Source organism: Colletotrichum fioriniae (genome assembly GCF_027942845.1).
Source record: "Colletotrichum fioriniae strain IMI 355084 chromosome Unknown scaffold_10, whole genome shotgun sequence".
Taxonomy (NCBI): domain Eukaryota; kingdom Fungi; phylum Ascomycota; class Sordariomycetes; order Glomerellales; family Glomerellaceae; genus Colletotrichum; species Colletotrichum fioriniae.
In genome coordinates this window covers 1,983,019-1,997,284 of record NW_027076846.1, presented here as the reverse complement: position 1 = coordinate 1,997,284, position 14,266 = coordinate 1,983,019, and the positions used below count along the sequence as shown (strand labels likewise).

Here is a 14,266-nt window from a genome sequence, read left to right as displayed (position 1 = left end):
ATCCGTACCCATCTGCTCCAAGAGCCGTATGGTGGGTGTGAGACTTGAAAGCCGTACCTAGTAAACAAGACACACACCCTCTGCCTCTCTCTCTCTCTGTCTTCTCTCGGCATGGCCTTCCTTTCCTCTGTGCATACCGCGGGTACCATACTCCGTACTCTCTCCTCCAAAGGTGGTCCATCGTCACTTTCTTCTGCCCACAACGCTTTGCCTCGCCGTTTCTCTGGTTTCGCTAGGTACCAACTTACACCCACCCGTTGCCAAGTTTAAAGTTTTCTTCAACTCCTACACATACATACAACCTTCAAGCCAAAACAATATCGCGACCAAAACAGCATACTGTAAACCTGTATGCTCACTGTCCTCCTCGTAGGAAACTTCAAAAAAGCTACGGCCAGAGCAGCTCAGGCCACACACCACCACTTGATTAGTAGTCAGTCAAGGGAGCGCGGTACGGTAACCCTGGGACCGCGGAAACGTGAGGCGCAAAGGCGGCGGCCACGATCATCGCAGCGGCGGCGGCGACGGCGGCGACCGCCCTTTCGCGCTGCAAGGAATCCCCGTCCTCACTTCACCCTCTCTCTTTCACTCTTCAGACTCTCCCCCTCCCATTTCCGCGCCGTGGTCCACCTCCCCCGGAAGGCCCTTCCCAAGAAAAGACCGCTACGAGAGCCAGAGCCACAGCCAAAAAGAGGCCCAGAGCCAAAGTAGGCCAAGCGTCTCCTAGCCTAGAAGCGGCTTAGCCACCGTCCTGGTCCTGTCGCCGGGTGGGCAGCGGTCTTCTACCCGGGTCGTGGTTGGCTGTAGAGAGGTCCGAACCCTTGTCTAACTCAGGACGATACCCCGGGGACCACCAAGTCCTTGTCTCGTCCCAACTGCCACCACAGAACGGATAACCTCCCTTGCCTCTGGCTCTCTGGGCTCTGGCTCTGGCTCTGGCTCTGGTCCTGGAAGAATGTGTTTCCACAGTGGCCCGAAACTCCCTCCTCCGAAAGTGCCCTCCAAGCCTCCCGCGGGTTCCTCTCCTTTCCTCCCCTAGCCTCCTCCAATCCTCCTCCTCCTCCTCGAGGCTCGCCCTCTTTCTTCGCCCCATTCTCAGCACGGCCCCCGGCAGTGTCTCTGCTGCTCGCTTCAGCTTCCGTGCGCTGCTCCGGCTCATTGTTTCCTTCGTCTCGTCTCGTCCGTGACCATCAACACCCCATGCCCAGTCGAGAAGCAAGGTCCGACGCTGCTTCAGCTTTGCTTACAATCTTCCAGAAGCCAAAAGGACCCTGAAATTGAAGCGGCTATTCTGTACGTAAGGCGAATGCCCTGGCCCACGCCGCTAGCCCGCGCTGCCCACGTCGTTGAATGAAGATCGCTGGGAACCTCCTTGACCTACGGGGCTGCTCGCGTGTCTTCAGCTCAGTCTCCTTCTTCTTGCCGCAGTCAAGCCGCCGCTAACACCCCCAGGACACCGAACCTATCCTTACAAACGGCCTCTGTACCTTCCTCTAAGGTTTAGTTCATGGGAACTCGTGGCTCTTTTGCAGAGCTTCTAGACGGCCAAGCTCGTGTCATTCAAGATCACGGGCTTTCAAGTGCCCCAGCAACAAAAGTAAGTGACTAGGTTACCTAGTCCCAAGGGTCTCGAAGACGAGCAGGCGAGCAGAAAAAAACAAAAGAAAAAATACGGAATATTGAAAAAAGCAATAATGCTTCTGTAGCGCCTGTAGCCCGTAAATTAGCGGTGGGCGAGAAAGCTGTCGGGGTGAACCTTTGAGACACGATGGCCCTCCAAAAACCCACTTGACGTCGCGCTCCCGCCTCGTCACTTTATTGCCTGGCTGGTACGAACTTACAAACTGCTCCAGTTCTCCAGCCATTTTTGACACTCCGGAGAAAGACCGCAATATCGCCTTGGCTCTGTCTCTTTTTCTCGCTGGACGATGGCCGTTTTTGGCGTCCGCTTGTAAGTGCCGACGGCTAGAGCTTAGGTGACGACCGCGACAACCTATACGAAGGGTGGGCAAGTTAAATTTTCTCAACGTAATAGCTGCTCTTGGGTTGGTCCAAGAAGGTTCATGTTTTATTGCCGCTTCACGATGCGGCTCCTCTTCCACACTGCGGTTGCTGCATCGTCACCACCTTGACCCGAAATACACATTGCCAGGGGTCGTCGGACAGAGACCGATCTGGACTCACTGATGAGTGCCTTTGTTTTTTTTTTTTGCCGGCTGCCGCTCGTATCGCTCCAGGCTCGTCAACGCATATCGGGATTCGGGGATCCTTCATCCACTTCTTCCATGTATGGAGCCGCTCGCCGCTCGCCCAGCGTGAAGCAGGGGGGGGATGAACCGAGAATTCACAAGGACATGGAACTCACGATCTTGTGATTGCTAGTACGTACACAAAATATCGAACCGCCATTTCTGTTTCTGAGCATAGTGCTGTTCGGAGATGTCCTTGCGGGTGCGTTCATTTAGCAATTTGCTTGTGTCTGGTAGCTTTGGTGTGATATACAGGTTGATGCTGGTTGTGTTGTTGAGCATATTTTTATCCTGTGATGCTGTGTTCCCAACAGGAGTCCTTCTTTGGCGGCGATCCGTCTCCTCCCCTCCCCTCCCCTCCCCTCTCCTCTCGATGCGTGGATGCGTGCGCGCATCCATCCATCCGTCCAGGACTCCAGACGTACATCCTGCAGGATACCTTATGCGTGTGCACCGCGATAGGCGGGACCCAATCGTCCTGTGCGACGTCGGAACGCCTGGTCTGAGTGCCCCTCTTGGTGATGACAGACAGGTCAGATTTGCTGCATGTTAGTCGGCCGTGACCCAGAAACCAAACCCAGGCCCAGCAACAGGAGTTGCATTTCGACTACTCTCGACTCTTGGGATTGTCTCGAACCCGAACCTGATGCGGCATGCAAACGCTATCCCTGCTGCTTGAGTTGCTTGGTTGTCCAATGAATCAGCTCACGAGGCGTAAACTCGGCCTGGGCCACAGGTGCGAGTATTGCTAGACCGCTGCGAAGCGTACCGCCTGGAGTTGCTCTTGTTCTTCTTCTAGCAGATGTCGGGGGGAAACTCTGAAGTCTGAACCACAGGAAGAGGCGCCAAAAACCCACCGCTCATCTGCTCAATTGCTGCATTCGGCCATCTGGCCGGGGTCTCTCTGTTTCTCTCGCCCTCTCCATATTGTGGAGATTCATCCTCCACTGGCACTGGCCAACTGGACCAGACGAACGCTGTTCATTTCCAATCGCCGTGACTCGCTGCCCCTTCTCCGATCTCCAGCCTCCCCAGTCGATGCTTGTTGCTTGTTGTTCGCCTGGTTGGCACGGTCGACAGTGTCCATCATCCATACAGTGGGTTATAGCTTGTGGGTGAGGGTGGCTTCGCTCCAGCCTCCAACACCATTTTCGAAATTACCATGCTTCAGCCTCCGTGGTGATTGATGCACCGTCCACATTGCCGGGGCTGAAGACGACGTGTCGTCTGGCTGTCTTGGAGCTGCAGCAACCACAGCAAGCGTCCTGTCAGTTGCCAACGGGCTTGCTGCGGGGTGTGTGGCACAACGTCGGTGTGCTATTTGCGGAGGTGATCAACCACATGGGAGAGTCTGACAGTCAGTCGCGTTTGCGGTGTCGCTGCAATCCGCCACCAGCTTTGTGGCTCCCGACCGCCGTCCAACGCTTGCAAGGTGACAGGACAGGATGCCATTGAGACTTGAGTGGCATGCCAAACTTGTCCGTCAGTCGCAAAGTCGCAAGCGGCTGCATCCTGATGACGAACCCTGGAATTCCCTGCTCTAGCCTCTGCTCAGTTGATGATCTCGACAGGCTCTGCCATCGAGCGCTGCTTCTTCCGGAGCTACAAATCAATCAATCTCCAACCCAATACGTCAGGTTCGCTATGGTTCGGATTTCCAGTGGCCCATCAGGCCGATCTGGTGTGTCGGCCGAGTGAGAGAGGGACGGGAGTTTGTCTCATTGGCCCCCCGTTGTTTCGTGGCCTGAACTCCCTCCTCCAACGTTCGCAAAGACTCCGAGATGTACTTCGTACTCCGTACTCTATAATAACTCGCAGTGCTGTAAGGGTCCGTGGAGAAGTTGTCTCCAAATCCGAGTCATTTCAACCACTGAATATGACGCAGGCAGTGCAACCTCCGATTCTCGTTGATTTCGGCCAATGTCCATCAATTCCTGGATGAGTAAAACCCAATCCAGCCACAGATGAAAGATCTGCTCCGAAAACTTGACAACTGAGAGAAATCGACAGAGGTCGACGTCGACACCCCACCGCGCCTCATGTCTGCGAGGAAGCCCCGGAGCTTCAGCAGCGAGATGCCACACTCCAATGGAGATTGAGGGGTCAATGGGCCCAGTATCTGTATCTGGACCCGTGCAGCGTACGGATACCCAAAGCAACGCGAAGCGAAGCTTTCTTTGAAGCAGAGGCCAGATGGGCAACTGGGCCGAATTGAGAACATTGTGCAGGAAGAGGACCCAGAAACTTCAGCAAGAGAACTGGTCAAGTGGAGCTCTTCCACTCTCAATCCCACGATGCTCTGCTCCAGAACACATCCAGAAGCCTGAGGACTGTGGCCGTTACGGAACCGCTCTGGCTTGGCATTTGCAAATAGGTTGCTCAAAGGGCCCGCCCAAGACGGCGCTTCAACGTTTGCGGTCGAGTTTCTGTGGTGCTGAGAGATATTACCATCAAGACGACAGGCTGAAGGGCCTGCCGCCTCGCCCGAGCTGTGGATAGGGCCGCAGTATTCTGTGCAAGTGTGGCGGGGATCCCAGCAGGCAAAACCGCTACGCAGCATTGACAATGGGGGAAGCCAATGCAGCTCCAGCTCCAGCCCCAGCTCCCGCTGGCCACGCCTCTTCCCCCTTCTTCTTTGCCACAGCCTCGCGACGCCAGTCTGTTCGTTCGCTGTCGCCGAGCGCTAGGACGTAGGAGACGTGAAGAGTCCCCGGAATCTGGCCGACTCCACAGCCTCTGCCTCTCCCGTCCGTCCACTGCACTTCGGCGGTTTTTTGGCTATTGGCTTCGGGCGTGTTCCTCTTCTGACAGCAACGTCCGGCCGAGGCTCAATGCCGGCACCGACAAACCGACCATGCCTTTGACGGAGAGGCGAAACGCTCCAAGACGAGACCGCGGTTGCATTGCTGACGGAGCGGAGGATATGAGACGCGAGCGACAAAGACCAGAATGCGCTCTCTGTCAAACCTGCGCCACTTGTTTCCGTGGCACCACAAGGGCGACGACGACGATGGCCTTGACGACGACGACGCCGCCGCCGCCGCCCAACAGCAGAAAAGAGAGACACCGACATTTCAGTTGCTGAGTACTTGTTCATCCCTGTAAGATGATAGGGTGACTGAGTCGGTTTACTGCCAACTCTGTCCTGTTCGCGGCCGGCAACCTCAAGATTCGATAGGCTTTTTGCAGGTAATGGTGGATACCCCAGCTGCAAAGCAAGCGATAGGCTTGGAATGTTGGGGTACCTATTCGTGTGTAGATACCGATTCAAGAAGGGATTCTCTATGAGACTTGTCGTTACCCGGTGGCTGTCCGTCACCCCTTTGCCCAATGGCACGGTCGGTGGCCGGGACGAGATAGTCCAGGATCCCAGGGCAGCCGTTTCGCCGCCATCAGAGATGATCCCTACAGGTTAATGGCTCGCGTGTGAGCGACGTGGTCTTCCCCGGATTGAGGTTCAAATGAGACATGTCGTCGTTAAACGAGCCTCATCTCTCTCCAGAGGGTCCTTTTGAAAAAGCAGGGGGCTTGATCAACCGGAGATATGTCAAGCAGGAAGCTCCAAGGGCATCGTTGGTTTCATCGATAACAGAATCAGGTGAGGCTATCCGAGGGGACGGGACCGGTTATGGGCGTTGTGGATTGTCGGTGAGTTTTGGATTGGGGTCACATCGGCAGTGATCCTCACGCCCAGGAGGGCGGGCGGCCAAGCAGTCGACAGCAATCGTAAGATGTGAAATGTGAGGCCTTTTCTCCCGTCTAGGGGGACCGTTTCGTAGAGGCAGAGCGAAAGAAAGGCCATGCAAATCTACGAGAGGTCGTTCGAGTCGGGCCACAAAGAGACAAAGTGACAAAAGTTGACACGCAGAGAGAGTTGAACCGTACCGTTTCGCTGGGAGGCTGACTGAGCCTGTGATGGTTAGACTGCAGTACGTACCGGGTCTTGCAAGGAGGAGGGCAGGAGCGAATCGAGATAACGGACCACTTTTCTTGCAAGAGAGAGCACAGACGCGCTTTCCCCAAAGTGGTACCCTTGCTGCATGCCATGCTTCAATATCCCTGCCCTTAATCAATCGATGCAGGGTCCTCATTGCTCATTGGCTGTTGTGTTTGCGCCGTTATCGCCAGTCTCTGATTGGCCGCTTACGCAATTCATGGTGACGCACTCTTGCCTCAGGCTTCCAGCGCAGGGCGTGCAAGGCCACCAAAAGACCTCGGGGCGTGCAGGGAACAAGCTCCGATTCCGGGTCCATCACCTCCTTCACGTCCTTTACGTTCGCTGTCGAAGCGCGTTCGCGGGCTGGCAAACGCCTGGCGAGCGAATGGGCAGCTGGCGCATGCAGGGCGTTCGACATGTGACGTCGACTCTGCCGGCATCCCTCGTCGGCGCAGTCGGTGATGGCTCGCTCACCGCCTAGTGACATTCCAGCACTTTACAGCGAATCGCACAGAGAGACGCAGCAACAGCTGGCGCATTTCGCTGCTATCACCGTACTGCTTTGCTTTTTTTCATGCCACCTTATCCCAGCCGGGGGTTCGATGCCGCCCAAAAGAGCGTTTGAGCGTTGCTATCTATTGCTTTCCGGCATGGCGGAGGTTCATCCGTCAATTATCTGAACCTCCAACCCGGTTCCCCGAATAGGGCAATTGAGAGACAGGAGAGAGCGAGATTGCTGACCTACGAACGGGACGACAGTAACCTGAAGTTCTGATCCGGATAACGCCCCCCTCTCAATCCCACACCTCAATCCGACGCCGATGCCATCGACCACCAACACCACCATGGCCAAGAGCAAGTCAACAACCGTTCCATGTCAAGATGCGTCGTGATGGTGTTGCCGCCGCCCGCCGGCGTCGATCCGTGCAACAACCCTTTCCTTCGCGTAAACTGCGCCGCCCGGGCGATCTGCTGCCCCAACCATTCTTCCCCCAGACTCTGATGTAAGGGCGAGAGGTCTTGCGTTCCCAAACGCTTCCCAACTTTCCGCGACGTTCAAGGGGGATTTTCATGATCGTCCGCGCGGGAAGGGAAGGAATGTGCGTGAGACGGAGGCGCCAGCTCCATGCTAGGCTAGCAGACTGTTTCCCCGCGGAGACACACCCAGGGGCCAGTCACCACCCCCCGAATTCCCAATGTGAACTGAGACTCAACCCTCCAAAAAGCTGTCCAACATGAACCCTGCCACCGGCATGATGCCCGGCTGGCCCGCGTTATCGTACCCGACGCCGGTCGCACCGGCCGAGAAGTTAGAGAGAGCCTCGCCCCCTTTTCCATCTTGAACATCTCTTCTGCTTCCATCAGACCCTACCTTCCTTTCTTCCGGGCCCCGGGCCCCGGGAGAGGGAGGGTGCGCAAATCCTCGAGAAGAAAACGCCAAATGACGTACCGGAGGGTTGCTCTTCTTCCGCTCTAGGAAGGCTGACACGGGATCGCTTTGGGGTAAATCGAGATTCCGACACAATGGCCCAGTGTGGTTCCCACGCCCTCCCCATCATTTCTTTGACTCCAAAGACACTCCAACTCTTTCCAGGCTTTTCGGCCTGTCTCACTGACTCAACATGCTGGACAATTGACGACAAGAAAGAAATAAGGGGAACAAGGAAGCAAAATCCCGCCGATTGTCGGTTCCTGTGGTGGTGTTTGGCCCTCGCAAACATGACGTCGGTGCTAAACACCAAACCCCAGGCGCGGTCCTCGACGATCAGGATAACCCTCGTACGGAAAACATTGCCAAGGATCTCTCAACCTTTGATATCGATTGCCCCCGAGGGAAAATCGTATCTACGTATGCCAGAAATCTTGGAAATAACTGACGCACAGAAGGTGTTTTGGCCCTTTTTGATCGTCACTCTCAAGCTTTGTCCAGGCCGTTATCAGAAAGTGTGAGAGTAGAGAGCCCTGACACATTGTTTTTGTTCTGCATCCTCAAAGCATTGTTTCCCGATTGCCTGAGCGCGAAAAAGTGACAGGTAGGATTCTCTCATGGGAATTGCCCAAACCTTGATAACGGAAGTTCCGTCCGGTGCTGTGCTGCATAGGATTAAGGTTCATCTAATGGCCTCGTGTTTCTCCATGTGTGGTGTGCACGGCCGGAATTAGTCTAGAATGTCTGACCCTGAAATGAGCAAGTCCGCCCAAAATGCTAATTGACTTGACTGCCATGTAAAATCATACCCATGGAAACTGCGAGTTTATCTTGTTGCACCCACAGGTTTGATTTCCTGCACCAAGGTGGCAAATCAGCTCAAGTGAAATCCCCTTGAACTCTAGACGTTGCGAGTAATCCTGCTTGTTGATCAAGACAAACCTTCGTCTGCCAGGGCCCTGAACGGCGTACGGTTAGCCCCCCAAAATTGCCAGGGCTGACCTCACAAAAGTAAGTAGAGCCGCATACTGCCTTCTGGGAATCTCGGGCATGTCATACACGAAGTCGTACGGGTCGGCTTGTGCAATAGTGCGAGGGGGGTTGACATGTCTCATGACAATAAGCTCGGGATTGGGCTCCGCGGTAAGCATTTCAAGTGCACGCCTTACAATATTAGAAACTACTTTCCAATATAGGCCCATTGTCTCTAGACGGTGGTTACTACTTACTTATTCTGTTGTGATTACTCGTGAGAAGGAGACCGATGAGGTCTTGTGATTGAACACGGCGATGTTGATATACGAGTCCGCAATGAATCTCGAAAAGACAATGTTCAGAGTGAGGCTGTTCTGATTGATGCTTGCAATCAGATCAAACGCAGATGCTGTTGCATTACTGCTGGTTAGGAGGTACCGATGCCGTGCCGCCGAGCACGATATCTTTATATACCTCCATTGAAGTCTCGGCACGCGAGCGCGCAATGCCTCTGCTTGTCCACTTTGCGAAGACGACTGTTTCGTTTGCTTCCTAGATTATCGGAGGTCTTCAGCCAGCTTCGAGGAGCGTTGGGAGATAGGGAAGTCGGCATCGTTAGCATAGAGGCGGAGAAACGAGTGGATATATTGATAAATAAAGAGATTAGATCGATCATATCTTGTCCGGCATTGTGAAGACTTGGTACTCCTGAGGGATGTGTTGATGGGAGGGGAGTCATCGTCATTGCACCATCTATAAGGGAATCGTATCATGCAATGCTGTGTGTCGAAAGCTCAGCTGTCGTGACACAACGCTTCGGTCTGCTGAAGCGTTGAAATACATTGGCCAAGGGAGAGTGAGGTCGGTATCAACTTCAGTCGGTTTCTCTAGGCATGGAAGAAGGAAAGCAAAGAGCCATCCCAGTCTTAGTAGAATTTGTCTTGAGGATCGGCGAACGTTTTGCTAACTTACACTGATACGAAAGTCTGTTACTTGCCTTAAGGGAAAGGGCATAAGTTTCGGTTGAATGAATTCGTCAAGTTACTCTTGAATGATGTATTGGTAAGGAGTTGATCAAGTCTAAGGTGGACTGCTACTGTCAGATACTGCTGTTCGGCATTTTTCCAGGACATCGATTGTCACTGCAAGAAACTTGATCAATCTGAATTTGTCTTGATTTCTCCTCATCAACCCCTCATCATCACCCTTCTCTGCATCAAGCTGAATATTTTAACTAAGAAAAGCTACTACTCCTCCGTTGTCCTGCTACTATTCCACAACTCCCTAAACATACCCCCTTTCTGATCCTTCAACACCCGCGGTGTCCCTTTCTCAACAACACTGCCTTTGTCCATGACCACAACCGTATGACAGTCCAATACCATGTCCAGGCGATGAGACACCATGATAATCGTGTACCCCTCAAATTCCCTTCGAATAATATCCTGCATAACAAGATCCGTAGCCCGATCAACACTCGAAGAAACCTCATCAAGTAAGAGAATTCCCCCATTGGTACCACCACGGCTCTTCACCCGCTTCCTCAAGACCGCCCGAGCCAGACAAAATAGCTGCTTCTGTCCCTGGCTGAAAGACTCGGCGGCGAGCCCGGCACCCATACCGCCTCGCTCTTGTATTCCCGCGAGTAATCCCACTTGCTCCAAGACCTCGAGACACTCCCCCTCAGTCGCCGCGTCAAACGGGTCGAGGTTGTCTCTCACTGTCGAGCCGTCGGGGAGAAAGATTGCGTCCTGTGATACGGCTATGATGCGGCGCCGCAGAGTATCTCGATCGACCTTGTCGAGAGGCACGGAGTCCACTACGCTACCGCTCGCACTCCCGGGCAAGGCCTCGATGAGACGAAGCAGCAAGAGGATGAGCGATGATTTGCCGCTGCCTGTTCTTCCGCATATAGCTACCCTTTCGCCGGGTCTGATTGAGAGATGCAGATCTCGAATGGCTAGATCCGCAGGCGGCTTCTCCTCGCTAGCTGAACTCGACTGATCTCTCGAGACTCCATAAGACGCTGAGACTGCTTTGATCTCGATTGCGCCCTTCTCAGGCCAGCTTTCCTTGGGAATGACATCTTCGTCAGGCCCAGTCTCTGGTGTGACCGTGTCACTAAACGTCTTCAGGCGCGCCACTGCTCCTATACTTGTTTCTAGCATGGTATACGACTGAACGATTGTAGTCAGGGTATCACCAAAAGACATGAGAGTTACTAGCGATGCTCCGGTAAATCCAGAGCTAGCCCGCAGTTGCGTTGCCAGCGTCACTACGATGGTCGCAAGGGCAGCCACGAGTAACTTGAGTGCCAGCTGTAACCAACGCTGAATGATTGCGAGCTGGTATGCTGGCCTCTGGCTGGTGTCGAGGAGGTTATTGCTGACTGTGATATCCGCAGAGATGAAACCCAGAGCTCTCAGTGTCGCTAAACCTTTGAGAGTATCTATGAAATGGGAACTGAGAAAGACGTCAGTCATCTTAGCCCTAAGGTTGAAGATCTCGGAAAGACTCACTAGAGAGGACTCTTTGCTTCAAGCTCCAGAATACGTAACTGCCTCGAAGTCCGAAGGTAAAACATTTGCACAAAGTATAGAATCGCCACGAGAAAGGGGTAACTAATCGCCAACCACGGTGAAGAGACGGCAATAACGACAGCCATACCCACAGCAGCAAACAGCAACACGGAGAAGTTGATCAGTGCCATCGGCAGCTCGCTATCAATCAGAGCGAGATCCTGAGCAAACAGATTCGTCACTGTCCCCGTGTCAGTCGTCGCGAAGAACCTCAACGGCGCGCCAACGAGCGTCCGCAGAGCCCGCTGGTGTAAACTCGATCCAGACTGCGAAATCATGGTCTGCGTGTTAATAAAGACGACCACCATCAGGGCCCCGAGACACATTATTTGAAGAAGGGCGTAGATGCCCATATAGAACGCGCCGGAACGCTTTGGGTTCTCGGCGGTGATGTCCTCGGACCAGAATTTCAGCCAGACGGTGGGAAAGTTCATGCAAAAGGCGTAGGCGCAACACCAGAAGATGAAGACGGCAATGACCCATTTCGCCATGCTGCCAAAGTAGTGCCTATACACTGCCACATCGCCCAGCTGGCGTGCCTTATCCGGTTCGTCAGCCACGTCGGAGACTTCAGTGACTGTTTGCGCCAGGGGTATCTTCCCAGGCTGGCTTGATGCCTCCTTCTTTTCTTGTGGTGTACTATCGGCCTCTTGGATCTTCAGGCTTTGGACATATTTCCCGTTGGTTTGCAAGTCTACGAAGGATCCCTGTTCAACGACGGTACAGTCGGCACCGAGTGCGATGATATGGTCTGCCAGTGGTAAATGACGCACAGAGTGCGTGCATAATACGGTCGTGATGCGCCTCTGACGAACAATGCCTTGGTTGCCAAAGACCCGGTTGAAGACGTGCTCTTCGGTGGTCGCGTCGAGGCCGCTCATGATGTCGTCCAGAATAAGCAGGTCACATTCGAGGTACAGGGCGCGAGCTAGAGCGACTCGTTGTCTCTGCCCACCACTCAGGGTAAGCCCGTTGCTGCCGATCTTGGTGCGATCGCCTTTGGGTAGGGTTGCAAAATCGGCAGACAACATTGTGGCATCGATGACCTGACGATACCGTTCAGGATCCAGTCCAGAGTGCCCAATGATATTGGCCTTGATTGTGCTATTGTAAAGGAATGGAGATTGGTCGCAGTAGCCTACCCTGCGATGGTTGACGCTGAAAACCACTTCCCCCAAATGATGTGGGATCTCGCCGAGAAGGCCTTTCAGAAGTGTCGACTTGCCGGAAGCCACAGGCCCCACGATGATAGTCAAGGAGTTGGCAGGGACGAATATGTCAACGTTGTCCAAGACGTACTTTCCCTCAGCCCATCCGAAAGAAGCTTGCTTTACTGCGATTGATAAAGCATGCAGTTGTTTCGCATCACTTTCCAAACTTGACGAACGTGGGGCTTCGGGTGTTTTGCGGTAGTCTACACGACTGTCTTTATCTAGGTACGCCTGGATACGACCCAAGCAGGCAAACGCTGAAACCAGTTGCGGAATGGTCTGGAACAGGCTGCCTAACGGGCCAGCCAAAAGCATTAGGTACGCCATGGAGGTGAAGATACGCGTGACGTTGAGAGTCTGAGAAGTCACAGCAAAAGCCATGACGGGGCCGAGCTGAGAGGGCGTATATGCAATCGTCACGGCCGCGAGGAGCATCAGTCGCCATTTCCCACCTACGCTGAGTTCTTCCAGGCGTAAGCTGTGTATCAGGCTTTCAATCGGTCCCGACATGGCTGAAATCTTGAGTGCCTTCATGCTCGAGATAGCTTTGGCGGTGACACCGACTCGCTGCTGGATAGACTCCATCCACAACGTCTGGCGTTTTCCTGTGAATTTGGCGGTTACCGTAGAGGCTGCCGTACAAACGATGACCACAACGACGGGTGCGACAAAGGCGGCGCTGATTTGCCGTTGCAGCAACCAACACGCCAACGCAACCTCGATTGTGTTGGCCCAGTACTCGTGGATCGGCTGGAAACCATTCTTGACGCGCTCCACGTCGGCGTTCATGAGCGTCAGAGCTGCGGAATCGTCTGTAGCGGACAGACTGATGACGGTCGTTTTACGGTAGACGGCCGAGGCCAAGATACCTCTTGCCATATGAACGAAGCGCTCTTGAAAATACCAGTAGATAGAACTAGATGTAGCCATGCCAATGTAGGTGAGAAAGGCAGCACCAATGTACCCGTACCCCTTGTTCGGCGACGAAGCGCCCACGGGCTCCTGGAGGTAGTTCAACAAGCTCTCAATCATGAGAGGCTGGCAGAATTTGAAGCCCATCTGACAAAGCCTTGGGATGATGGGCAGTATGAATGGTCCTACGAGCGTCTGTGCAATGCCCCAGAATAGAGCATGCTCGTGACTCTGCGTTCTGTTGTTCTGTAGAAGAGGTCCAAACTTGGTGTACAAGACCTCGGCTGACATTGCGTCGTCGAGCGCATACAAATCGTCGAGGACGAGAAGCTTGCGGAATCCCCTGAGGAAGAGGTCATTTACCCAAAAGTAAGTCGAAAGACTAATGATACCGCTCGTTGCCTCCGGACTTTGCTGCTTGTCGGAAGCTGATGCTCGCGTCTTCGTCCAAGATTCGATGGCGAGTACAACGACTTTCAGAATGACACTCGCGATCGACAAGCGAGCTTGGTGGAATTCGTTCGTAGAGGCTGCCGATAGCCATTGGGTTCTCGTACGAGAAATGTCAAACAAGGCGGTGATCAGGAGGTATAGACCGAGCAGCATCGACGGTCGCGGTGAGCGAGCATGCTCCAAAAATGAGAGAGGAATCATGAATAAGGATGCAACAAAATTAATCGCATCGGATGCGAGCCCCAGCTGGGACGACCAGTACGTGCCACGACTTGTCAGAATGAGATGGCCAAGTTGCAGGCCACTGTAGGCCACGAGGGCTGACTATCAGAGTGTTAGATGTCGTAAGATTACCGGTTAGTCATTGCTTACGATCTTGAGGCATAATAAAATAGCTTCATCAATTATCTTTTGTTTTTGAGGTAATTGGAACAGTCGTGGCAATGAACACAGGACCAATAAGGATGCCGGAGCAATTGCCAAGACGGCTTGCTCGAATCCGACAGTGAAGTCAAAGTCAT

General features: G+C 53.7%; 1 protein-coding gene across 1 annotated transcript; it reads right to left on the bottom strand.

Annotated features, from left to right (window-relative positions):
- Window positions 1-9,837: 9,837 nt before the first annotated feature.
- N0V96_008561 (uncharacterized protein) lies at window positions 9,838-13,898 on the bottom strand (the record flags this gene model as incomplete). Its single annotated transcript, XM_065758372.1, has 3 exons — window positions 9,838-11,053; window positions 11,110-12,502; window positions 12,557-13,898. 3 exons carry the CDS (start codon window positions 13,896-13,898, stop codon window positions 9,838-9,840), a joined length of 3,951 nt encoding a protein of 1,316 aa, XP_065613127.1.
- Between the last annotated feature and the right edge of the window lie 368 nt (window positions 13,899-14,266).